Source organism: Dermacentor andersoni, chromosome 2 (genome assembly GCF_023375885.2).
Source record: "Dermacentor andersoni chromosome 2, qqDerAnde1_hic_scaffold, whole genome shotgun sequence".
Classification (NCBI taxonomy): Eukaryota; Metazoa; Arthropoda; class Arachnida; order Ixodida; family Ixodidae; genus Dermacentor; species Dermacentor andersoni.
This window is the reverse complement of record NC_092815.1, coordinates 233,198,646-233,226,561: the sequence shown is the minus strand read 5'-3', so window position 1 is coordinate 233,226,561 and position 27,916 is coordinate 233,198,646. Positions and strand designations below refer to the sequence as shown.

Sequence of the window (27,916 nt, the reverse complement as noted above, 5' to 3'; positions counted from 1 at the left end):
GGCAACGTGCTAGAGCACGAAAAGCGCGGACGCGATCTCTCCAATACACATGATGTAGAGTGGGTGTTAGCCAATCATGGCAGCTGTTGGCTTGATCACGCCAACCAGGACCAGTATTCTCCAATGGCGTAGCATCGGCATAGCGGCTGAGAGGTAGGATCCCGGACTTTCGATATGTTGGTCGTAAGTTTGAATCCTCGCAGCACAAATGCTTTTTTTTTAGTTGTTTTCTCGCTAAGGATTTTGGATCTATAGCGACGTGCGGCGGCGCACACAGGTGGACAGTAGAAGGACCAGGGCAGTGGGCCAATAACAGCTATCGCTGCAAAAAGACTATTCCTTGCGTCTAGGCTAGGTTAGTACTCGCAACTGCAGCGCTTGATAATAGGGATACCGGAGGCCAATCTGGAGCTGTAGTGTGCGCACCTGTACAGTGCCTATTTATGCATCATATGTCCAGTATGATTACACCGATGGCCTTAAGGTCCCCATGTTGGTTTGGGTCTTGCTGCAAACCCGATCTTGCTGAGTTTAAAGCAGATGTCTTGAACATCGTTTTTCACCGCAAATTTGTTGTAAAAGAAAAGTAGTCATATGCACACATAGCCCCCAATTTCTGCCGTAGCATGGTTTACTGATCATTATGAAAAACAAATTCGAGAATATAGAAGTTATTAGTAAGGTGACTTACTTTCCGAACAACGCATTTAACAATTTATCTCAAATTTAACGAAAGACATAACAAAGTGCCGGGATTTATACAGGATTTATAACCTAATAAAATAAATTTAGAACATGAAACATTTGTATACTCTGAAGAAGTGTTTTGTGCTTGCTACACACCAACTGCATTAAGAACAATAACATCAGCAGAGTGCTTCCTCAAAAAACGCGTGCAAAACTGTGTGGACTAGCCATGACTCTGAAGTTTACTGTACTATTGCAGCGCCACAGTTCTATCTCCAGGTCTTAGTTGAGAAATTATGCACGAAACCATTCATAGCGTTGACGTAACAATGCCATAGCTATGCTCCGCTTCCCGGCGTTGTTTCCGAGTCTTGAATTTTCACTGCACCCATTCCTTTACATTTATGCCGTTATTCTAAGTATATGCTGGCGTTATAAGGGCGCCACAGCTAACGTTAGCCAGAGTTTAAAAATATGCGAATCCCACGCAGCTGGACAGAAATAAGGTAACGTTGTTTGCCGTCGCTTAAACATACTTAGATTATTTTTTTAATTCTACGTAATTACATAATTAGTCTTCATTAATTAATCAACTTTTCGAATGTTCAAATTAGACAATACAGCAACATGAAAAACTCCCGATACAGCTTTCTGTTGCTCAATAGGTGCTACATGGAAGGGTGAAAGAAGCCCGCCAATACGCGGCCAGTCGCGCGGCAATTTCCGCACGCGTTTCACGCTCGGAAAAACATTCCTTTGTAGCAAGTGTTGGGCAACAGAAAGCTCTGTCGGCACTCTTTATGTCGATGCACAATTTTCTCATTGACATCTTTTTTCTAATTATAATATTTGAAAAATTGAATAATTAATTAGGGCTAATTATGCAATTAAGTGGGCTGAAAGAAATAATTTGAGTATGCTCAAGCGACGGCAAGGAACATTACGTTGATTCTGCCCAGCTACGTGGCATTCGCCAATTTCTTAAAACTCTGGCCCAAATTAGCCGGGCCACCCCGTATACTAAAACCATTTTACCGCGAGCGCTGATCTAAACCACGTACGCTTTATAGCGCACCGTGGTTGCTATTTGTATCGGCTCACTCTGATTCGTCCCCCTGCGAGGCTTCCTGTTCGCCGCGTTGTTCGGACGTCGTGGTGGGTGCTCCGACCGCGGCGCTGGTAGCCGAGCTGCTCGTCTCCCCTGAAACGCTCGTTTTCGTCGCAGTTTCCATGGCTGACGCCGTGCAAAGCCACGCGTGCTAACTGCGTGGCCGACCTGGTTGTAGAAAAGGCGAAATGAGAATGGCAGAATCCAATGGAAACAAGCACTCGGAATAAAAAGAAACTTGGAATGCGGCAGCGCCCAGCAAACGTTTCCACACGTTGCCATCTTCCTTTACTTCAAAACTTCCTAATCCACGGCTTCTTTGAAGGTGTGTTTTTAAACGTTAGATTCAACACAGTGACTGAGTCTAACACCTGACGTCCTCAACCAGAAATATTGTAGACATATCGTTCCATACAACGCGATCCCATGCCAAATTTTGCGTATGAACGCCAGTTAGAAAATGACCTCAGAGTCCTTGCACTGCACTGGAACATGCAATGAAAGTTTGTTGATCTCTCCAATGCTATTCACATCGTGTTTACAGGAGGTATTCAGAGACTTGGATCGGGACGAATTGGGGATAAGAGTAAATGGAGAATACCTTAGTAACTCGCGCTTCGCTGATGACATTGCCTTGCTTAGTAACTCAGGGGACCAACTGCAATGCATGCTCACTGACCTGGAGAGGCAGAGCAGAAGGGTAGGACTAACAATTAATCTGTAGAAAACTAAAGTAATGTATAAGAGGCTCGGAAGGGAACAGCAGTTTACGATAGGTAGCGAGGCACTGGAAGTGGTAAGGGAATATATCTACTTAGGGCAGGAAGTGACGGCGGATCCGGATCATGAGACTGAAATAATCAGAAGAATAAGAATTGGCTGGCGTGCGTTTGGCATGCATTCGCAGATCATGAACAGCAGGTTGCCATTATCCCTCTAGAGAAAAGTGTATAACAGTTGTGTCTTACCAGTACTCACGTACGGGGCAGAAACCTGGAGGCTTACGAAAAGGGTTCTACTTAAATTGAGGACGACACAACGAGCTATGGAAAGAAGAATGATAGGTGTAACGTTAAGGGATAAGAAAAGAGCAGATTGGGTGAGGGAACAAACGCGCGTTAATGACATCTTAGTTGAAATCAAGAAAAAGAAATGGGCATGGGCAGGACATGTAATGAGGAGGGAAGATAACCGATGGTCATTAAGGGTTACGGACTGAATTCCGAGGGAAGGGGGCGACAGAAAGTTAGGTGGGCAGATGAGATTAGGAGGTTTAGAGGGCCAACATGGCCACAATTAGTACATGACCGGGGCAGTTGGAGAAGTATGGGAGAGGCCCTTGCCCTGCAGTGGGCGTAACCAGGCTGATGAGGATGATGATGATGATGATGACAGCTGTACGAAAACAAAACAACAACAATAACTGCCAATTCGAAAACCCTTTTGCCCCTTTGGCAGCAGTGATACGGGAAGCGGGAATACATTACATAACTGACGTGTTTGAACGCGTAAATCGTACGCACTGAAGTCGAGCACCTTAGAGTTAGAAAAAGTCTAGCCTGACTATGCGAAATTCTTCCTTCGCAACGGCGCAGATATTTATTTCTGCGTACAAAGCAGCAGCGAGGTTGCGTTCGTAGGGGGAAAAGTGGCGCGACCATGGCGTCGTGTCCACAGCCACTTGCCGCATGCACGTCGCTAGTCGGTTTAGAACAACCGAACGGCTAATTTCTCAGAGTTTCATACATCGATAGTTAGCTATGGAGCCAGCATTACTGGTAGTACAATTGGGTCAGTTTTCTCGTAAATCTTCATCAAAATTTGCAAATGATGGCACATTGGTGATGCAAATAAAGACAACTAGACTACACGTCGAATTTAAGGCGACGGTCTCATCAGCGTTGCATAATAACTGGTTACTTGTAGTCAGCTTCATTGCAATGTAAGTGTGTTATGCGGTGAAACATATTAAAAGTATTGTGGTGGAGCGCATGGCCGTGCCGTGAATCATAAGAGTGGAAAGAGGGCACTGTCAGAGGTACGGGTTCCTTAATTATACACGCAGTCTCTGTTCGCAATACTAGCACCGAAATCCCAAACAAACATACTGGCGGCCTCCAGAGTTCTTCCTGGTGGCGTGTGTGGCGACTACGGCCCTTGCGGGGTCTACCTTGCGCGAGCTGTGTATAAGCGCTAACTTTGATTTTGGTGGCATTTGTGGTTACGAAGGGGCTGCTTGCTAAATGTTGCTCCGCTCGTAAAACAGACAACGCTGCGGAGCACTTCCATTGCAGATGCCGTAATAAACCGAAACACTTTAGAGCTTGTCCTTATTTCAGGCAAACAAGGCGCCTTGTTTAGTTTACCGGGGGTGTTGGGTAAAACAAAGACCCCTTATAACGCACGAAAATGAGGAAAAAGGCAACGTTCAGTAACTACTTGCAACGCTTCCAATTAAGCCAGGAATGTGTCACTGTTGTAATAACTAACACTTAACATTTCTCTATTTGCGTTCTGTCTTGTACATTATTTTTACGACCCTGGAAAACGTTGCGAACAACGGAAGTGGGCCACTCTGGATCGCTTGAATGTGTAATATTCTACAAAGGGTGTATTTAACCCCCACAGTGTAAAAATTTATCGCTCGTTACTTACGACACGCTTCCGGCATCAACAATATACGAACAACGTGGTTGCTCATCTAGTTCCTTCTACGCTGCGCGTACTACGCATTCAAATTGGCGGAATACGAGTATTAATGTTCGATATAGTATTTTAGCGCGAATACGTTTCTATCACACGAACACAGGAAGGGATGAGCACAAGCGCTTACATTTAACAGAATGTTTATTGGAAGCCGTATCACTTTTTTATATATGTCGGGCAACGACTCAGGCATGCGCAAACAGAGATGCATTCAGATACCATAATTCTTTGCTTGTTAAAGATAGTGAAGGTGTGCTAACACAATGTTGGGCTAGCTTCTCAAAAGTTGTACTTTCAATTGTTATTCGGTTATTTCTCCTTTTTTCTTGCGCACAACGAATCCTTCTTAGAAAAGAGACGAGCAACCACACGTGCTGCAGTGGGCTGCTAACCAGCCATCCCCACTTTTCTTCACATTTTTACAGGGCTCTCTGAGCCTATCATTTTGACATTGGCCGTTTTGTCCGACGTAGCATCAGTCATATATAATGGCATATATGCATGACGTATACGAACTAGTGATCCGGCTTCCAATAAACATTCTACTGAAGTTTACCCCCTTGTGTGTGCTCCTTCCTTTGTCCACCTGAAAAAATATTCGCGCTAAACGCCAAACATGCCGCACCAACAAGGCGAAATGTCACCAAGTTTATTTCAAGAACAAATGGCCCCTTTGTATGTGCCTATCCAGATCCAAAGCCATCAACACGCTCATTGCCGCTGCAACGTGCCGGGCCCGTACTTATTCTTTTTGCATCCGAAATGGCCTACTCCTCGAGGACGTCAGATTTCTTAATTAAATTATGGGGTTTTACGTGCCAAAACCACTCTCTGATTATGAGGCACGCAGTAGTGTAGGACTCCGGAAATTTCGACCACCTAACGTTCTTTAACGTGCACCTAAATCTAGACGTCAGATTTCTCTTCTGCGGCTTCGTTCCTTCGACTGGAAATTGCAAAAGGACAAGCAAGATTCTGAAGTCGGAATGCTACAGACAAGCTGGAGTTTATCGTCATTGGTTGGCGTCCCTGCTTTTCGACAGCTTGGACGAGGAGGAGGCAAAACGTCAACTCCGGAACTTTCTTCGCTTTGCCGACCAAGAGTCTATACTTGGAACCATGTTGCCCCCGGGCTGCGAGCGCAGACTCATCGAAGACAAAAGACGCCCACAAGTGCTGTCCACACGCTGCAGCCTTCGAACATCCCTTGTGGCGTTTACAACGCGCTTTCCCAGGAAACCAAGTTGGTGGTAGAGCCCAAACAATCTGCTGCCCAACTGCTGTGCCATGTGCGTCGTGTCTCCTGCCGTGTGGTTGATTCAGAGGAATCGCGTTGCATTTCAGAAGGAGTCAATGTCCTGACCCGATGTAAGCGAAGATCCTCGAATATTCGTATCAAAGGCGTTGAGTCTTTTCTTAAGGAAGATTCGTTTGTACTCCCGACAGATAAGGAGGGAGGATGCGCTGCAGTGTCGCATCGTCTATTTATGTCTAAAGCCAATGAAGCGGTTTCTGCTTTTTTTGATTGTCCAGCCAATGTGCGCATCTCAAAAACCAAGAAGACAGCTAGAGACTTATGTGAGAGACTTCTTGTTGACAACGTGCTGGCAAACTATGGGGAAATGCAAGAAAGATTTCCTTCAAGTATTCCTTAGCGCGAAGACGCATGCGCTGGAAACACCCCTCGGGTCATAGTGTTTGAAACAGACGAGTTGCAAAAAAACCCTTACCTAGCCCTTGCAAGACAAGCTAAATATCTTGGAGGTAGATACCCCTCCGCTGATGAAAAGTCTCAAGAAGTTTACAACGTCGTATCGTCCTAGCCTAATCAGGATATTTGCCTCCTCTTTCTAGATATAAAGGACCTGTACTACTGTTTGCCCCGTGACGCATTGCTTGTGTGCATAAAGAATGCCTTAAAGGGACCCTGAAACGATTTTGGCGATTTTCTACAAACGTACCGAGTCGTTAGAGTAGGTCCTTCTGATCATTAATTGACACATCTAAGTGCTCTGCGTAAAGCGTGTAATTTATTATAAGGTTTTAAAAATGCACATCGCTGTCGATCGCAGCGCACTGCTCGGCGGAATTTTAAGCCGCCCCTACCCATATGATGCAAATAACCCATATGACGTCACGTGGGCGAGCTATCTGATTGGCTGACCAGGGCGCGTGATCGATAATTTTTCTAACTTTATGGTAAACAAATGATCTTCGTAATAGTTGGAATGTTAGTTAATTCGTTTTTATAAAGAGAAAGTAGCAGAAAGAGAATGCACAAGAACAATTTTTCAGTACACTTAAGCACTTCCGGCACACAGCAAGTGTCGTCTGCTTGTGTTACAACGTACTCCATTTTGACGAGAGCTCCGCGGTCACAGTTGGTCTCAGTCTTTTCGCGAGCACTATGATTCGACTTTGTTGCCTTGTGGACTGCAAACGTAGTGACTGGCAATATGTCAAGCTGCGACATCGTGTCCCTCTGCAGGGCAGCGTACGAGCGAACTGGCTGCTGCGCATCGGACTGCCGCTATCCGATCGGCGCCAGGATTTTCGCGTTTGTGGCCGTCACTTTACACCGGAAGATTACTAACGCACTAGCGTTTCGCGAGTCCCGTATTAGGGCAAACGTAAGCGCAAAGGGACAGGGTCTGGCCGCTTGACTGTGCCGTAACGGGATGAGCCGAGATGAGCAGAAGGGCAAATGTGAATGGTCTGCACGGTGCAGCCACCTGGTGGCATAGAGCTCAACCATACACAGTAGCAGCAACGAAGCGTATTCTTTTTTGCTGCTGGTGCGTATTTTTCGCAGGAGTGTAATCATCAACACATTGTTTTCATAAATGTTTAAAATGTTTTACACTTGGTTAGAGCAATATTAGCGCTGTGTTTGGCTGGTTAAGCGCTGCGCCAACAAGTGTCTAGACCGTGCAGACCCATCAGGCCGCTCACGTACGTCTGCGCCAAAGTTCCTTCATCAGCTTGAGTTTATGCCTCCAGTCATTTGCCGATATGACCAGCTTGCCTGTGGCTAACGGAATACCAAACACGTTCGGCGCTACGACAGAATGCTCGCAACGCACGCTGCTTCGATAGCTCTCGCTTGGGGTCGACAGCCAAGCGGCTAGCGGAGAGGTTTCGCGCGGGCGGGGGCGGGCTTAAAACAACCGGAAGTGGACGATGTGACATCGCATCGTGACGCAGGACCAGTGAAGGCGGAGCTTAGCCCCGCTCGCTCGGCGAACGAGTTGAGGAGGAAAAGCATGGCTGGGGAGGAGGGTAACTTCTAATCGCTTGTAGCTCCATTAATACGTAACGCTTCACTTAAATTGTGGTGCGAATGTTCTACTTAAGCTGTACCCTACCCGTCTACAAAATTTTTCCGAACCGTTTCAGGGGCCCTTTAACACGGTTTGGTTGATTTCATTGCAAACGTGCATCGGGTATTTCGTCCAGACATCTCTTGGAACTTTTAACCGTGTACCTCTACTCGACGTACATCCAAGGCGATGGAAAACATTTTATTCAAAAGCAAGGCAATTGAACTGAATCTTTTATCGCACCTATGCTTAGCGATTTGGGTTTATCCAGTCTTGACAAAGTCCTCTTGACGCGTCCTACGGGCACAAACGTCTTTAAATGTTTTAGATACGTGGATGACAACTTGTTTTCACTTAAGTGTGACAGACTTCTTGGATTCTCAAGCCTCTAACGTACTAAGATTGGTTTGAGAATATTTGCGGCCCTTGGAACTCAGGTATGAAGTTCCAAGTGACAATGAGGTCTATGAGGTTCCGAAATTTACGTTTTCATTTTGACGCAAACCTCACCTGCTGGTTTTATGAACTTAGGGGAAATAAACCTTTGTGGCCATTTAGCTCCTCACACTCGAAATTGGTAAGAGCAGCATCCTCAACCCCCCCCCCCCCCCCACCTCCCCCCAATGCCTTCATAACGCTCTCAAAAAGTCCTGTTGACATCTAGTAGGGACCAGCCTTGATAGCCAAAAAGGCTCGCCTCGTGCAATCTGGTTATCCCGACCACATTCTGGTATCGGTTGCGGAAGCGCTTCTCAGGAGACGACCTTCCAGATTTCAGAACTACAAAACAGCTGTCTTCGGAGGCCGAAGAAAGTTTGCCACTATGCCATACTTGCGGAAAATATCCCGCCACATAAAGAAAGGCTCGGCCAAACGTTAGCGTGGTTTTCATGTCCCCGAACAAGGTGAGCAAACAAGGCAAGAGCAACAACCCAGTTATTGATAAAAGGGTAGCCTGTGGCAAGAACCATAGAATACTGTTTGTATCTAGTAAAGAAGGCGTCGTATAGCAGGTAGCACTATCGTGTGGTAGATACTACGTCGTGCAAACAGGGCGATGCCTAAATGATAGGCTCAGAGAGCACTGCAACAATGTAAAAAAAAAAAGGAGTGATGGCTCGTTAGCAGCCGACAGCAGCACGCGTGGTTGCTCGACTCTCTTCGAAGAATGTTTCGTTGTGCGCAAACAGAAATAAGGAATAACTACACTAATAAGTGAAAGTATAACTATTGAGAAGCCAGGATGTTAACACGCCTTCACTATCTTTACCAAACAAAGAATTATCGTATTTGAATTCCTCTCTGTGCACGCATGAGTTGGTGCATGGCATATATAAAACAGTGATCCGGCTTCCAATCAACATTCTGTTGAAAGTAAGCGCTTGTTTGTGTCCCTTCCTGTGCTCGTGTGAAAAAAAGTATTCGCACAACAAAGGAGCATTAACAAAGGAGAAGGCCGCAGGATGGCGGAGACTGCAAAAGGGCTCCTTCCCAAACTTACACATACTAAGTAGGATGTTCCCCACGCAGTATAGCGCAACCTGTCCGTGGTGTGGAGCTAAACCAACATTATACCACATTACATGGGAGTGTACAAGAAACCAGGCATTCCACAAACACAAAACACCAAGTGCGGAGCAATGGGAGAGCTGGCTCACCAGCCGCGAGCTAGAGGCTCAAAGAGCTCTAATAGCGCACGCGTGCGAGGCAGTCCGGCTCAGTGGAGCCCTGGACTAGGGGCCCATCCATGGCTGAAGAGGACCCAAGCTTCAAGAATGAAGACTTCGGCCTCGAACCGCTAAAACCTTAAAAGAGTCAATAAAGTTTTCCATTCCATTCCATTCCATTCGCACTCAGATACTACATCAAAGATGTTGCACCAACATAGCCAGAAGTCAATCCCTGCCGAGTATGCATAATTATTTTGAAAGTACATAATTATTCTACAGCTTCAAACTTTGAATACACGGCACTCGTAGTATTCCCCTATTTTCTTTATTTATCAAATCGTTGCCGTGCCATTTTTGCTGTTCCAAGGGAAGCGGGGAGACTTTGTTAGCGTTTCATAATGCATGCTCAGTGGGCGTAAAACGAAGGATTAGCAATCTTAATTTAACGCCTATTTAATGCACACGCTTTTAAATTTGCCTGCACTTTGGCGCTAACATTCCGCACATTTTCTTAAATTATAAACTTGGTGAGGGATTTGTTACCGTGAAAGCAGACATATAACGTAACAGCTATACTGTTAGCCATGATGGTGAGTAAATGGCTTTCCGTCGTGCTTAACCATTTGGGTGACCAGCCTCTGCTAGAAAAAAGGAAAGTGTCACATCGACGCCACTTAAAATCGCATCGGAAGGTCGTGCAAGCGCTACTGCGCTTCTTCAGATCGACCAGCCTGCGTACACGCCTGTGACTGGAACACCTTTTCTGTGACCTGTTGCTGTTTCGTCTCTCTCTCTCTATTTTCCCCCTTAACAAGCCCTATATCCCCCACCCCAGTGCAAGGCAGCGATCCGGAAACTCGCCTCTGATTAACGTCCCTGCCTTTCCTCTCTCGTTCTACCTCTGTTAAACTAGTACATATTGGAAGGAGAAGCGAGGCCTAATGCGGGAGATTAGTCCTCGCGCGCAATTTTTTACCATGATACCGCACACTCGGGGAACAGACAAGCTGTTCCTGCGCTGTAGTCAGATCCAACGGAAAAGGACTGCGGTGAATGCGACACTCACCTGTAAGTCGAAGCGCGTAGGCGGCCGAAGCTTGTGGTAGGTCGAGCAACAATGTCGGCCGGTCACGATCGCTCGAACACTTGGACGCCGAGTGCGCGCGTCGAAAGCTCGTGAGGCAAGGCATCTTCGTCGTCTAGTGCCGCAATATTCGGCCTACAGAGCACCTGCTTCTTGGCCAATCCTCTATAGTGGGTAAGTAGCATAGCTTGGAAATCACCATAATCACCATCGCCAAAATCCATGTATGAAGCTTTCAGATAGAAAAACAATAAACCCACAATGGGTTGAAACAGTACAGCACAACAGTTTTCGGGAAGCATTGTTCGGCAACTTAAACGGCCGGCTTGATTGAAACAGCCGCCAAACGCCTCGTCGCGTCACCGTCTCGACATCGGCGTTCATCGTGAGACAGCGTTTTCTCACTCACCGGTCGCTCCCCCAAGATAGGACGCCGCTGACGTGGTCAACGTGACCGGACCGCCATCGTTGAGAAACCGGCTAGCAAACTGCCTCCTGACAGACGCCTGTGCCGTGACGGTGACGGGACGGGGCGCTTGGTGGATGTTTGAATCACGCCTAACGCTGCACCAATGCTCCGCGCCTCTCCACCTTTAGCATACACATCGAACATTATCTACAGGACATCAAATCAAGCCAGTAATCAAACTTCTAAAACTGGCTAAATCTTGGTAGAAGGCATGGCGGTCTAAATCGCTCCGCTCTACTCAGGGCTGACCTGCGATGAGGATGATTAAATTACAGGGGTTATTACCGAGTCCGTGGAAGCCTTCGGTGCGCACGCACATGAGTGGCATTCGGAGCTAGAAATAGCGTCGCTACTTGACGAAGCAACCGAGCAACGCATAAACCCCCCCCCCCTCCCCCCAGCAGAATGAACCGCCTTCCATTGGCGGAAAATTCGAGAAAGTAGCAAAAAATTGGAGGACGCTTAAGCTTCGCCTTCAAGAGTGGAACGCGACAACGTTCCCGTCGACCCGCCAAGGGGTGTAAGACAATGGGCTACGGTGCAGCGACTACGTGCCCCGCATCGGACGCGGTGAGCGTCGAGCAACGCAGCGTTCGGCGCGACAACGAAATGTGCGCCTGAGCAAGCGACGCACGCCTGAGCCTTAGAAACAGCTCCTTTCTAAGGCAACACCGCGTTCACTAGAGGCGCTTTTCTACCGCTTTGAAGCATCGAACTCGTGGCTCAGTGGAATCATAGTTCTGAGAAAGGTATGATCTACATCTCTGAGAAAAACAAATCGACTGACGAGTTGTCTAACATACAGATGCACTAGACCAAGCCCACCATCACTCCCTCTTTTAAACAGATTTGTTCGGCTCGTTTTTTCCCATAGAGAGCTCCACATAAAGACCGCGAACACTCTGTGCATTTTTTGTACATTTAACCTGCTGCAATGCAAAACTTGCATTATATACCATAGTAACGTGCTACCAGAGTTTGTTGTGTCTTCGGTTTGTCAGCAAGGACCAGTACGTGGATATCTAAAAGAAGTGGTGTCATCTTTCCGCTTCTTATCGGTGCGTTTTTCTTTGCAATATTTGACAGATGTGTCACGCAAAAAACTGTACAAGGACCTTGTGGATGTGTTATTTCCTGTGCCATTGTATCGTGAATTATACTGTGCAGGCAAAGGAAAAGATGTTTTGAAACGCGTTAAAAAAATGCTAGTTGCGCCAGGGGTTAAAACCTTTTTTTTTTAAGCTGCACACAGGAACCCTACCTGTTAAAACATGGTTAGAAGACAAGGGTTTATTTGTTCCGTGGGGTACTCATTGTTTGTTATGCAAAAAACCAGAGACAATTGAGCATGTGTTTTAGATTGCTGGGGTGGAGTGTTCTTCTGGCACATCTTACGGAGAACCTTGAAAAAAAGAGTTGCCATTAAGTCCGCACGGAATCCGTTATCTCACGGTCGAAAACGACGATGGTGTGCCTTTCGATCTGGTTATGCTCCTGGGCCTGCACAGTATATGGCGAACTCGGACGGCTGTACAATGCGGATATTGACGCTAGACCGGTTCGCGAATATTTTTGCGAATCGGTGTCCCATTTTGTCGAAGTGCAGAAGGTGCAGTCGTATGTACCAGAGCGGGTTCCAAGATTAGAAATGTTGTAGCAGATGCCGAAATACTGATGGCTTGTAGTCAGCAAACAGCTGACGGTTCTCGGCACTATTATCTTGTTAATCTGTTCTTCTGATCTCGTAAACTCTGTGAAAAGCGAGGCAATAAAGAAAAAAAATATCGTGGCTCAGTGGTAACGTCTCCGTCTCACACTCCGGAGACCCTGGTTCGATTCCCACCCAGCCCATCTTGCAAGTTGTTTTTTATTCATGAAGTGCCTGCTGGGATTTATCGCTCACGGCCAACGCCGCCGACGCCGACGACACCGGCTTTTCTGCGACACGAGCTCCTTAACGCTGTCGCGTTAATAACTGGCAATTTTGCCCGAACGCAAAGCATTGGAAGCCATAGCAAGGCTCAGCGTGGAGCATAGTTGCGTGCACTGTTGCAACAAATCCCGGAGATGAGAAGGCGTGACACAACACGCCAGACAACTGCTACTGCACTATGAGGAACGCAGGTAGCGCTGTTATCGGCGTTTCAACTCCCTGGTGCACAGAATTGAAGCCCCGTAATCATCGACGCGTCTCCGGGAGATGGAGGGCGTTCACACGGAATGAAACTGACGGAGAACAGCCTCCTTCTGTCCACTGAAAGATTTTAAGGCCAGAATACATGGAGCGAATATGCGACGAATAGTGGGCGTTCAACGCCCGGCGGCGTACGCGCGACGCGCGGCGGCGGAGAAAACGTCGTTCGCCGCCGATCCAGCTGGCGCAGAAAAGTTCGTCGGGCGGCGACGATACCGGAAGCGGCAAACGAGCGGCGCCCCAAAGCGAGCCAATCAGGTCTCACTATCCGCCCCGACTTCCGGCTAGGCTTCCCCGCTTGTCCGTGTATCCCGATCCCGCTCTATCGTTCACGCCGGTCTCCCGCTTTTCGTATTCATGGCATCCAAAGCGGCGCGGCTGGAATTTAACAAGTTAATAACAGCCATGGTTAGACAAGCTCACGTGCGCTACTTTCGGGTCTGCTTGCTTCCGCCGCGCGCGCGTTGAGCCACAGAACAGAGCCGCGAAGTCGGAGGAGCCGAAAGTTGTTTACCCACCCAGTGTTGCCACAACGCATAGCATCGCCGCTTTCTTTAAACTACATCGGCACATGAATGTCTCAAACACATAAAAAAGACTAGAAATCATTTCTAAACAATATTTTACGCGTTTTTAGACTGTTCCGTAATTCTAAAGCGATAATAATTGTCGTTAAAGGATTTTTTTTGTCATGTGTTTCACGACAGCGCATTTGCCTCGTCTAGCCACACTGATAACAACGCAACGACTCGCCGGCGGCGGCCGGCCTGTCTTCGCTCCATGTAGCGCAGCCCGACGAACATACGGCGTCGCGCCGCGGCAGATTTTCTGCCGCCCGAACTTCGTCGTGAAAGTTCGCTCCATGTATTCTGGCCTTTATGCTTTACCAAGAGCATCAACAAAGCATTGCAGTGGCATTATATTGATTTTGCAGGACCTGTACCGGCCGTTCCGCTCAGAGAAGTGTATGGTGCGTTATGTAAACAGCTGCTCGCTCAGCAGGAACAAGTACAAGGCTGATCAGGTTGCTGGTGTACAACAGATTATCGGAACGTACATAGGCTTTGTGCGATTGGAAATTATTCGAGAATGGAAGCAACTAACCTAAACCATGGTCTCGACGGTGTAATAATGAATTAGCGCATATTTCATCGCGCAGGGTGCTGATTACTTAGGGGGGTGGAGGGAAGGAAGAGTACATAAATCCTAATATTGATCCCGCCGGCCAGCCTCTACAAGAAATTTTCACAGCGCAATTAGCACGCCGCGTGCTTCGTCTACAGGGTATAGAAAGTTGTTGAAGGCCCGGACATTCTTGGGCTAGCATTGATCACAGTTTTTATCAAGGCCTAAACAATACCGCAACAAGTGTCCAATATCCGCGCAGCGGTCCGTAGAGCATACCACCCATATGATGCGAACATTGCCGTCGATAGGGACACTACCGGAGGAACACCTCCGAAAGTGTCTTCATTTTGGCAGTACGGCCAGAGTGTAGCGCCACCAGGTGGTGCCCGGTGTAAGAGGACTTGCGCTTCGCCTGGTAAACATCGACGGCTGGTTGTGGGGCGCTATGGTTTAGCACACGCGTCGCCTAACCTCTAGATTTAACCGCTCCCGTACCAGCAGCTGACGTGCGTTAACAACCGCGGTCGAGCAAGCGGAGTCTCTGAAGCTAACTCATTGCATCGTGGGCAGCATGCAGTACACCCGCACCTCGATATTATGCAGGTGGTGCATATCTAGACTGTAGTTTGATAAGATACGGGCACGACCGTTGGACCGACGGAAACCGTGAAACCTGTGAGACACAGGTTTCACGGTCTCCGTCGGGTCCGCGTACACTGCACACTACTGCCATAGATCTCGTGGCTGATACTCAGTAAGTGACAGAAGTGTTTTCAAGAGCCCAGTATATCGTCTGCAGTTCGAAAGATCTTGTCGCCGTGTGCTGTGGTTGACGACCTGGCATCGTGCAGCTGCCAAATGAAGCCACGAATGCGATGACGGATGTGCGGAACGTGGGGCCCCAGGGCGCGTCTGTAAACACAGCGCCAGTGTCTCGGTCAGCCCGAGTGGCTCGTCGCTCGCTCTTCGGGGAGCAAGCGGAATTGTTATTTAGCATTGAAACGGTGTTGAATCACAATCACACGACATTGCAGCCACTCCTTTTCTTATGGTAGTATCCGGGCAGAAAGGGGAACATCGCCGCCAGGCATGGGAGCCACGTTCAGCTCGTGGTTCAGCCGTAGGTTCAGGCCGTCGAGTAGACTGCACCGGAGAAACGATGGGCGTAACTCTCTACTCTAGCCTGAATGATGTGCTGCAGTTTGCTGATTTTAAAGTATCGGTAGAGCTCTTCCACGCCAATCTGTTCAGATAACTCAGTCGCAGCTCAGAGACCCTTATTGCGGAGACGCTCCAGTTTTTAAATACGAAGCATTCCTTGGCCAACATTTGTCACTTTGACAGTATCTGTCTACATATTTATTTAGGCGCCTACGTCTTGGTGCTCTACATAGTCCTTTTGTTAACTTCGTATTTGCCAAAATTGGCACAGTATGACAAGTGTTTATGGCGAACATAAATGATCGGTCATGACATGAATATCATGATGCGTGTGTCATGTAGGTCATTAAACGGCCGCCTAAGTCTTGGTGCTCTCATGGTCGTTAAAGAAAATAAATTATGCGGTTTTACGTGCCAAAATTTTACTTTCTGATTATGAGGCACGCCGTAGGGGAGGACTCCAGAAATTGCGACCACCTGGGGTTCTTTAACGTGCACCTAAATCTAAGTACACGGGTGTTCTCGCCTCCATCGAAATGCGGCCGCGGTGGCTGGGATTCGAACCCGCGGCCTCCTGCTCAGCAGCCCAACACCACAGCCACTGACCAACCATGGCGGGTTCTCATGGTCGTTTCGTTATCCTTAGGTATGTACCAGGATCGGTATAGTATGACAAGTATAGGGCGAGCATAAATGATAGGTTCTATGTTTCAGAAACCAAAACGCACGCGTGGCTACGGTAAAGGCACGTTTATAGTCCGACGTTATCGGCGCGCGGGCGAGCGTCGTTCGCGGTCAGTCACGCTGCGTCGGTTGCGCTACGCCAGCCGAGATTCCATCCCCTCTATACTTCAACGCGCGCACCGTTAGCAGCTATCTTCGGAGCATGCGCAGAAGGTTCGCCAAGTCGCGCGTCGTCCGCAAAAGGCGTCTGCGGAGTTGTGTTGGCGCCACGGAGGAAGGAAACTAAGGAGAGGCCCTGACGTCACTCTTTGTGAAGCAAAAGTGAAGCCGGAATTTGGCGTTGCTCATGGCGATGCTCCGCCTTTTGGGCCACCCTCCTCTCTTGTTTACATCTTTCGCGAAACCACGCCGCGCTGCGCGTGGTGTCGCGCGCGGAGCGCGTGCGCTCGCGCAACATCTGGCAGAGCACGGTGCAAGTAACACAGCGCAACAAGACACGGTGACTAACGCAAACCCGCCCACTCAGCGCCTTTGCCACGGCCCGAAACCTACCAGAGCAACACGTGTGAGCGCTCAAAACCATAACAACGCCGCCACTGTGGCCCTAAAGGCGTGGCCATACAAAAAAATAAAATAAAAAAGCAGCAAAAAATGAGAACCTACTACGTCATTTCCGCCACACTTTTCTCCTAGCGCGCGGAGGGGGTAGGGCCTCTCCTTAGTTTCCTGCCTCCGTGTGTTGGCGCCTTTTTCTTCGCGCGCAATGCATTGTGGTGCGAGAGTTCCGCCGACTCCGACGCGCGAATGGCTCAGGAGCCATATCGGCGCCGGGCCCGTCGGGGCGCGTCGGAAGCCGCCGGTTACGTTGGCTGCGCCGGTGCGCCCGACTATAGAGGGGTCGTTTTCGCCGACGTGACGTAGCGTGCGCGCGCGCGGGCGTTACGTCGGACTATAAACGGCACTTAACTCGCTGAACTTCATATGACGTATAAAGATGTCGTTTCGTTTTCGATCCGATTGCTTTAGTTTTGACTTGGTAAATACCATAGCAGTTGGACAGGAAGTCACGAAAACACGTAGCTATTATAGCAGAAATTATCTAAAAATTCGGAAAACATGAACCGCAGGAACATCGACTTGATAAACAAAAATCGTACTTTGTTACAGCTACCGCCACACTTGACGCCTGCCTCCCACTAATGCCAGCGTATAATTGTTATCGCACTCACCTATCACCGTTTTCAGCATGCTTCTCGTGAACAACATTCTCACTGCAGCACGAAAAATTCTGATAAAAATGTTCCATGGCGTTTTCTGCGTTAGCACTTCATGATTAGACACTCTTACCGGTAAGCCTGCATTGCACTGAAAAATATTGGTACCATGAAAATTGTTTGTGAGTTCCTTTAAGTAAGATGAGTAAAATATAGAAGGAAGAGTGCACAATGCGATTGAAAAGTGTGAGTGATGTCTTTTCGCCCATGACTGATGTTAGCCTGGGGATTAAAACAAGCATGTCTAGCTTGGCGACGATGGCTGTCGTCTGCTATCACTTTACCGTCTCGTCTGCTCTTCCCATGGCCTGTTGTCTCTTACTGGTTTTGTGCATGCAAAAGAAAAATGTAGAGGCGTCTTTGTGAGTGTAACTCTGCGAGCTCTCTTAACCAAAAAAATGAAGTATCTCCAGTGAAACACGTCTGTGTGGTCAAATACATGGTGTTTCGGCGAACATTTGCAAAAAAATTTTAACTCGCCTGCGGCAGGTAGCACAATTTTAGTCCTTGAGCTGGTCTACTCGAATAGGTGGACATTACTTGCACAACGAATTGAAATGTCTAATCGACTAATTAACATAAATTAACCAATGAACTTTTAAACTAATTACCTTATGTCACAGATTGCAATTTATGCATTCTATCTGGTGAGACTGCAAGGCATGTCTACTTCAAAAGAATCGTATGAATTACACCATTTACGTGATATGTGCAATCAAACTTGCGGCGAAAATGCATTGTCGTTCCACTTACTTTGTAACCAAAACATCGTTTCACGCATTAAAGCACAAGAGCAACTAGAACGCCAATGCATTTCTCCGCAAAGTTCGGGAATTAATACCTAGAACTGGTGTCAACCTGAGAATTTGTTGCAAGTGGATCCGCGTTGCGTGCTTTCCGGTTAGAACTTGTAGATTGCAATGTGTCATAATGTAATTAGTTAAAAGCTTAATTGGGGATTCTTTATTTGTCGATTATGCATTTCAATTTAATGTGCAACTAATGTCATCTTTTTCGTGTATGCCAGCTCACGGACTAGAATTGTGCTATCTGCCGCAGGCAATGCATAAAAAAATTTGAAGGTGTTTGCTGAAACAACCGGTATATAAATGTGCGTGTGCGTGCGTGCGTGTGAGTGCTTGTGTGTGGGTGCGTGTGGGGGTGGTGGAGAAACATTTCAGACATCAGAAAAGTACAGAGAGTTACGCCAACGTGAGCACTTGGGTTGTCTCCCTTTTCTGGAAGTCCACTTGAGATGATCGTCGCTCGGGCGCGGGCCACGTAGGAGCGTTGAGCTTCCAGTGCAGAGCAGCCAAGCAGGAACTCCTCCGAAGCCTCTCTTGTGGGTAGGGGGATGAAAAAGGAACGGGTATGGAGGGGGATACTGCAATCACTGGATAGCGGTAGGCCAGGACCCCACAATGCGCACAGTAGCCGTGTATGCCCCGCATGATGTGCTGGACGGCCCAAGACACAAGAAGGTGTAGTATGCAAGCGTCTCTGAAGTCGCTCATCCTCTTAAGAGAGGCCCCGTGCAAGGTCTGGGTAAAGGCGGCGTGAGGTGCGACCTAGAATTGCACGGTGCTGCGTAAGAACATAGGTGTCTGGGTGAGACGCAGAGTCGGAGGTGGGTACGGCCCGGTAGGGAGAGACGTAGGCAGCGGCATGCTTCGTTTCGTGAGCGGGGAGACCCACAATTCCATCCAGATCTATTGAAGTGATGGGTAAGAAGGCTCGAGTGGCTGCAGTAATCCCACTGGTCTTGTCGGTGGTGTCTTGCGTCACTGACAGTCTCAGCATGTCTTGACGTAACGAGCGACGTCGGCGGTCAGGCGCGACCAATAATGTAACGCCCTCGATAGCGTCGGGGAGAATCCGAGGTACCCAGCGGTCGAATCGTCATGTCGAAGCGCATTACCTCAGAACGCAGTGCTGTGGGAACAAGTTGGTGGGGAATGGTGAGACGTTATTTCTTCAACGACTTTGATTTCCATTCATTTATTATTTCTTTAATTCAATCAGTAAGTACAAGTAATATCCCCTGTGTTGTCCTTGGCGTCTTTGGCGGCTTCTTATGGTATGATTAACAAAACTGGGGCCCCTCGGTTAAACCTCTTTCTTCTCGTTCACTACATAACGAAGGTCTCGTATACGGCAACATTGATGCCTTAAAATAGCATGTCTGGGTTTATTGACCAGTTGCCTTCAGCCAAAACGATCACGTTCTCGTGACGCCTGCGGCAGACAGGATGTTCCACATCCGCTGCCAAGGTTTGTGAGTGATGGCGCTGGCTAACACTCCCAAGGTGGCCGTAGTAACACATGAATACCCCGGAAAGTGAATGGGAAAACGGCGTCGTGGTAGCTCAATTGGTAGAGCATCGCACGCTTGACACAAAGACTGGGATTGTTCCCCTCCTACGGCAAGTTGTTTTTCCATCCACTTTCATTTCCATTAATATATCATTTCTTAATGCAATCAGTAAGTACAAGTAATTTTCCGTGTGTTGTCCTTGGTGACTTTATTTCTTGGATTCTTATGATAAGATTAATAAAAATCGCGCTCTCGGTCAACGCCCTTCTTGTTCTTTGCGAGTAGGTTGTTAGGCAGCGAAAACGAAGACAATCCTCGCCTAAATGACGTAGGGACAACGAAGGTGTTACCTTTCAAATTTTGGTCGAGGTTTTTTAGCTCCGGCTCTGCTCGTTGCTGTTCAGTGCATTATTCCGCACTTATCATTCACAAGAAGGCGTCGCCATCCTCGTCGCCTTGCGGCAACGGGTCAATAGGGGAGCGTAATAGGCAGTCGTTATCAGAGTGCTTCTGTCCCGACTTGTAGACGACGGTGATGTCAAATTCCCGAGTCTCATACTCCATCGTACGAGGTGTCTTGAAGGGTTCTTTAGGTTTGCCAGCCAACAGGAGGCATGATGCTTGCTTACGACTTTGACGGGTCTGCCCATAGGCAAGGGCGGAATTTCGGGGTAGTCCGAATGATAACAAGGCATTCTTTTTCCTTCGTAGAATAATTGGCTTCAACTTTCGACAACTACCGGCTAGCGCAAGCAGTGCATCTTAGAACTCCGTCTTTCCTTTGGACTCGAACGGTGCTGAGGCTATGCTACTTGCGTCGTTGTGGATTTTGATGTCGGTGTCTTCATCGAAGTGGGCAAGCAATGGTGATAACTGCAGGCGCTGTTTAAGCTCTTCGAATGCTTTCATTTGCGGCGCTTGCCGCTTGAAATCGACAATTGTTTTTGTGAGAAAGGTTAACGGCTCTGCTATGCGCGAAAAGTTCTTAAGGAAGCACCTGTAATAAGCATAAACGTGAAGGAATCTGCGCAATCCCTCCTTGTCGGTGCGCTGTGGGAAGTTAGCGATTGCAGATGTCATCTGTGGATCAGGGCTGACTCCAGATGTGCTGACGACGTGGCCTAAGAACAGAAGTTAATTGTAATCGAAGCAGCACTTTGCCGGCTTCAGAGTGAGTCCTGATAATTTGATGGCCTCTAGTACTGTCCCAAGCCGCATCGCAGAAATTCCCGGCGAAGACGACGACGTCATCTAAGTAGAGGAGACAGGTATGGTACTTCGACCCTACTAACACCATGTTCATCACGCGCTGGAACGTTGCAGGCGCCGAACGCAGTGAAGATGGCATAGCCGTGAACTCTGGCGTGATGAAGGTGGTCTTTTCGCGATCACTTTCAGCGACTTCTATTTGCGAGTAGCCAGACTTGAGGCCCATCGGCGAAAAGTATTTAGCGTTGCAGAGCCAGTGCAATGCATCGTCTATCCATCGGAGGGGGTGCACGTCCTTTTGCATGATCTTCTGCGTGATCGACACAGAAACGTAGGGTTCTGTCCTTTTTCTTCACCAACACTACAGGAGATTCTCACGGGCTTTTAGGCGGCTGGATGATGTCGTCACGCACCATTTCATCGACTTTTTGTCGTATAAATTCACGTTCTCGCGTCGAAATTCGGTAAGGGCTCTGGCGGAGTGGTTGAGCGCACTCTTCGGTTATTATCAGATCCTTTGCGACTGGTGTTTGTCGAATCCTAGAATCCTAGCTGTTGCGGCTTAATCATGGGGAGACGTGGATTTATGTCAAAGTCTACTTCGGGAACTACGGTCAAAGGTCTAGATGCAGCAGAATCCGAGAGGACAAACGCATTGTTGGTTTCCAGAATTTCCTCGATGTATGCGATCGTCGCGCCCTTGTTGATGTGCGTGAACTCCTGGCTGAAGTTTCTCAGCATCACTTTCACTTTCCCTCCGTGCGGCTGAGCGATCTGTCTCGCGACGCAAACTTCACGGTCGAGCAGTAGACGTCGGTCGCCCTCGATGACGCCTTCTACGTCTGGGAGTGTTTCGCTGCCGACGAAAATGACGATGCTGAAGCGAGGCGAAATGCTGACTTGGTCTTCAAGTACACTAAAGACACGCTGGCTGGAACGCCTCTCCGTCGGTATCGCTTGGTCTGTGGACAGCGTTATTGACTTCGACCTCAGGTTGATGATGGTGCCGTGTTGGTTCAGGAAGTACATTCCGAGAATTTCGTCTCGCGACCACTATTGGAGAAGAATGAGCGTTGCAGTAGGTCCGGCCTTGAACTGTAATTCCTGCCGTGCGGATTCCCGTCGGCCTTATGAGGTGTCCTTAAGCTGTCCGAATAATGAAAATGGGTTTAGAGTTCCTTTACAACTCCTAATTAGTTCCTATGGAGTCAAAACAAACTCTAGAGGAACTCGCGATCTATGGTTTCTTCTGCGCAAAATCACTATAAGAAGTCTACAGAAATCTTTCTATAGAAACCAGTCATTTCACGCACAATAAATGTGCAATGAAGCGTGTATTGACATCATATGTAATAAATTCTATAAAGCAATTTTGATAGAATGTCTTTAAAACTTCTAACGCGACCTGTCTATAGAATGGCCCACCATTCGCCCTCTATAGACGTTCTATCGGGGGTGTTTTGATATCATATGTACTTTAATATAAATACAGTGCAAGAGAGACCAGGCAGGGCGTGTCTCAACCAGAGCAGCTCAGGCAATCTCGAGCTCGTGCCTCCCTAACGACTGACGATGGGGCTGTAGCGCCGGGCATTCCTCTTCACCCCCCCCCCCCCCGCCCTCATAGGAAAAGGAGCCATCCTGGCGACTCATGGTGAACATAGAATCACGGGGTCGTAATACGGCTTCAGGCGTTGTACGTGGACGGTTTCACGACCACGACAGCGTTGGTCCGTAGGTGGCGTGACAGGCTCGACAATATAGTTCACAGGCGATGTCCGCGCTACAACACGGTAGGGTCCTTGACATTTGAAGATTAGCTTGGATGAGAGTCCAGCAGGAAAGGCAGGAACCCAAAACCAAACAAAGGAGTCCGGACGAAAGTGACAATACGGGTGATCATCGTCACGCCAAGATTTTTGTTGCCATTGGTCGACGGCTGTAAAGGAACAGGCGAGGTGACGGCTTCCCTCTGCGCGGCGGGCAGCTTCAGAGATGGACGTACATTCGGATGAGTCGGGTCTGTACGGAAGAATTGTGTCGAGGGTAGTCGAAGGTTCACGGCCATACAAGAGGAAGAATGGGGAGAATTTTGTGGTAGCCTGTGGTGCAGTGTTGTAGGCGAACGTGATGAATGGCAAAATGAGGTTCCAATCAGTGTGATCAGAGGCGACGTATTTGGAGAGCATGTCGCCAAGGGTGCGGTTAAATCTTTCCGTGAGACCATTAGGTTGAGGATGGTAGGCGGTGGTGGTGCGATGAACGATGCAACATTCAGCAAGGAGCTCGTTTACGACTTCGGAGAGGAAGACACGTCCTCTATCACTCAAACGCTCGCGAGGTGTACCGTGACGGAGAATAAAGTTTTTCAAGAGGAAGAATTCTATATCACGAGCGGTGGCAGCAGGCAGAGCGGCTGTTTCTGCGTATCGCGTCAAATGCTCGATGGAGACGACTATCCCGCGATTTCCGGAAGCCGTGCTTGGAAGGGGTCCATACAGGTCAATGCCAATGCGGTCGAAGGGCCTGGCAGGACAAGGATTGGCTGGAGTGGACCAGAGACATGCTGAGCAGGGACCTTGCGGCGTTGGCACTGAGGGCACGACCGAACATACTTGCACACAAAGGTGTACATGCCACGCCAATAAAACCTGGATCGAAGCCGGGTGTACGTCTTGAAGACACCCGCATGTGCACACTGCGGGTCAGTATGGAAGGCAGAACATATTTGACTGCGAAGATGTCGAGATATGACCAGCAACCACTTGCGGGCCTCAGAGGCGTAATTCCGGCGATAGAGAAGCCCATCCCGAATTCCGAAGTGAGATGCTTGACGGCGCAAAGCTCGAGAAGGTGAAGAAACAGTCGAAGGGTTTAAAAGGAAGCGGATAAGAGCACTAATCCAGGTGTCCTTGCGTTGCTCCGAAGCCACGTCGTGCTGGGAACGAAAGCACTTAGTCAACGGCAGAGAAGCAGGCATCGCTTTCGGTTGACACTGGCGAACGGGAAAGAGCGTCGGCATCGCTGTGGCGGCGGCCACACCTGTAGACAACGCGCACCTCGGCTTCGTGGTTTTTGAACCACAGATTGGCGACGCCCGATAAATAGAAGATCGCGTTGCCAAGCTTCAGGGGATCGTCCCATTTGTTGGTGTTGCTCGCACGTTCATACGATTCCAGACAATCAACGTCTTTCTCGTTGGTGCCGCTGAAGTTATCAGGATCCCGCTGACGCTGGGCACCGGCACATACGATGGCTGGAGTAACCGGTGGGGATGTCGGGCCGGGGTCGTTAGGCTTGACGGATGGCAGAGTTCGGGTGCGTAATTCCCGGTTCGGGAAAACCGCAGCACCTTCACCAGAATCTAAGTACAGTGCAAGAGAGCAGGAGGCAGCGTGTCTCAACCAGAGCAGCTCAGGCAATGTCGAGCTCGCGCCTCCCGGACGACTGCGATTTGGCTGCAGCGCCGGGCATTCCTCTTCACTACAGTACTAAATTCTATAAAATAATGTGCACAGAACGTTTTAACACTTCTAGTGCGGCTTGTCTATAGACTGACTCTGCATTGATCGACCCTCTATAAGCGGTCTATGAGAGTTTATTGTCATCATATGTACAACATTCTATAGAAGAATGTTTATAGAACGTTTTAAGCACTTCTAGACTGGAAAGGCAGTCTGTAGACTGGCTTTCCATTCCCATTCTCGAAATGTGCCATCGTATGACATCATATGTACTGACATCTATAGAGGAATGTTTATAGGACATATAAAGAAGCTAAAGTGCGGTCTGTCTAAGGATGGATATGTATTTGCACTCTATAAACATTCAAAAGAAGGTGTTCAATACTGCTGAATAATATCTCAAGTTGTCTTTCTAACTCTGAAAGGCAACAGTGCACCCATGGAAAATTTTGTACATTGAACAAATTATATTGTTGCGGTGGAAAACGAGAACAAAGTCGTCCACGGTGAAGAGGACGAAGTAGCAAGAGCCTCTCGGGATTCTCGGCTGTTGTGTATATACGCTTTGTAAGTACACCATGTAAATAGTTTTATACCCGTGACATTTTGGTGGAGGTGCGGGGTGCGAGGTGCGGGGTGGAGGTGCCTGGGACCATGCTTCCAGTGGAAGGCACCGCATCTGCAGCTGCAATGCCGACTACGCATACCCAGTACGTTACTCTAACTCAGCCGCAACACCCCGGCAAGTTCACTGGCCTCGATGGTGTTGACGTGGAATGATGGTTGAAGATGTGCGCCTCAGCAAGGTGAGGAGGTGGGATCCGACCAAAATGCTGGCCGTGTTCGTGTTCTACGTCGCCAGAACACTGTGAACGTGGTTTTATACACACGAGGAAGAGCTAACCAGCTGGGACTTGTTCAAAGAAAAGCTGTCCGACGTTTTTGTTAATCATACCGGTCGGCAACTAGCCGCCAAGCAACAACTCGCCACTCGTTCCCAAAGTGCTACCGAGTCGTATGTCTCCTACATTCAGGACGTCGTAGCCCCCTGTCATAAAATCGACAAGTCCATGCCAGAGGCGGACAAGGCTGGACACATTATCAAAGGCATCGTGGACGACGCATTCAACCTTCTGGTATTCAGAAACGTATCGACTGCCGGCGCCATCATGAAGGAATGCCGCCGTTTAGAGCAGGCGAGGAGTCACCGTATATACAATCAGTTTACAAAATGCTGGAGCGCCCGCTTCCTGTACCGACCAATCTAGCTCGCCACCACCAAGCGAAAACGGGACCCGAATTGTACGCCTCGAACTCGAAGAAGCGTTTTCTGCCTCACCTCAACAGACGTCTTGGAACAACACTGCTGAGACGATATCGCTGATCCAGTCCGTGGTTCGTCAGGAAATCGCTAAAATGGGTCTTCCAAGTGCCTGCTCCTTGAGTCGTTCTGACACCCGCCCTGCTCTTATGCCTGGGTCCTATCGCAGTCCACCTCAGAGTGTCCGTTATCCCTATGCTACCAGGAATCCCTCGGATTGGCGTACACCTGACGACAGGCCGATCTGTTTCTGCTGCGGCCGAATCGGTCACGTTTCCCACCACTGCCAGAGCCGTTGGCGGTCCCACCCTCGAAACACCTTCCGGAATTCAAGTTCGCCCCAACGTTCCTCACCCCGTCGCATCTACGATGCTTCCGACGCCTCTACCTCGACTCGCAGCTATGCTCGCTGGCCCTAGCCTCAGCGTCGCCAGCCACGTCCGCCCCAGCTTCACCGCTCGCCGTCGCAGACCTACGCAGGACCGTCCCAGCAGGAAAACTAGACAATGCAGCACCTCGATGTGGTGCTGCGATGTCGGATTCGCCACAAAATCCTCCTTTGACGCTGCATACAAGGCATAACCATCTTGACGTCCACGTTGATGGTACACCCGTCATAGCCCTTATAGATACCGGAGCACACATATCGAGTATGACCAGCCGCCTACGCCACCATATAAAGAAAATTATTGCGCTTGCCGTTACTCGGTTCGTACGAATCGGTGACGGTAGCACGGTGACCGTGGTCGGAATCTGTACTGTCCGTGTGAGCATTTCCGGCCGCCATACTGTCGTCGTTTTCACTGTGCTTGACCAATGCCCCCATGACCTCATCCTAGGCCTAGACGCCCTCTCCGCCCATTCAGCGCTCATCGATTGTTCTTCATGTACTGTGCGTCTTGACCTACCTCTAATGGACGTTCCTCCAACACCACACGAAATTCGCCTAAGACCGACTGATTTTGTTCACGTTCCACCGCAGGTTCTGACGTACATCGAAATCTCGCCTTCTACGCCAGTTCCCGATGGTGATTACCTCTCCGCTGCCATAACTGTCATCATTCTGACGCACAGCGTTACTGTCCCGCTTACAATACTGAGGGTCACAGACAATCGCACGTACCTCCCTGTGATGAATTTCGGGCTCGCTAAGCAGATTCTGCCTAAAGATATAACCATGGCTGCAATCACTGCTTTAGAAGTCAGTTGCGTTGAGCCTTTTGCCGTCGACACTTCCTATGAGTCTTTCGGGTCTGCCAAACGTACTGACAACGACATTAGGAACATGATCTCCCCGAATCTCATCCCTGCGGAGTCTGAACAACTCTGCAGTCTATTACTTTCCTACAAGGATATATTCGACCTGAACAACCGACCCTTAGGCCAGACATCATTTGTCAAACATCGTATACATACAAGCGATAATCGACCCATCCATCGGCGACCCTACCGAGTCTCAGCTTCGCAGCGGCACGTCATCAAAACGGAAGTAGACAAGATGCTAGCTAAAGACATCATTGTACCATTGTCGAGCCCCTGCGTGTCTCCTGTCGGGCTTATCAAAAAGAAGAACTACTCATGGAGATCCTGCGTTGATTACCGCCACCTCAACCGCATCACGCAGAAGGACGCCTGCCCACTACCTCGTATCGATGACACCCGCGATTGACTATACGGGGCAGAGTATTTTTCATCCATCAGCCTACGGTCCGGATATTGGCAAATCGCTGTCGATGATCTAGATCGTGAAAAGACTGCCTTTATAACGTCTGATGGTCTTTACCACTTCAAAGTTATGCGTTTTGGGCTATGCAACGCTCCGGCAACCTTTTAGCTTATGATGGACTCATTACTCCAAGGATTCAAGTGGTCGACTTGTCTCTGCTACCTAGATGATGTTATTGTGTTCTTGCCCTCATTCAGCACCCACATTGGGCGCCTTTCAGCTGTACTTGCCGTTTTTCGCAAGGCCGGTCTGCCGCTCAACTCCAACAAATGTAACTTCGGCCATCGTGAGATTACTGTTCTTGGACATGTCAATGCGACTGGCATCAGACCGGACCCCGAGAAAATTCGCGCAGTGAAAGAGTTCCCTGTTGCACGGTCCGCAAAAGATGTCGGAA

General features: G+C 48.7%; 1 protein-coding gene across 4 annotated transcripts in view; it reads right to left on the bottom strand.

Moving 5' to 3' along the window:
- Positions 1-11,376, bottom strand: part of LOC126539943 (ATP-dependent translocase ABCB1-like) — a 139,659-nt gene extending 128,283 nt beyond the window's left edge. For 3 of the 4 annotated variants that reach the window (XM_050186762.2, XM_050186766.2, XM_055075739.1), the window contains exons 1-2: positions 10,558-10,647; positions 1,789-1,963 (exon numbers count right to left, since the gene is read on the bottom strand). In XM_050186762.2, coding sequence (XP_050042719.1) covers positions 1,789-1,919 — 131 coding nt within the window. In that variant the 5' untranslated portion in view covers positions 1,920-1,963; positions 10,558-10,647. Of the gene's footprint in view, positions 1-1,788; positions 1,964-10,557 lie in introns of all 4 variants that reach the window. The other variant, XM_055075738.1, reaches the window with a different exon arrangement.
- Positions 11,377-27,916: the final 16,540 nt, after the last annotated feature.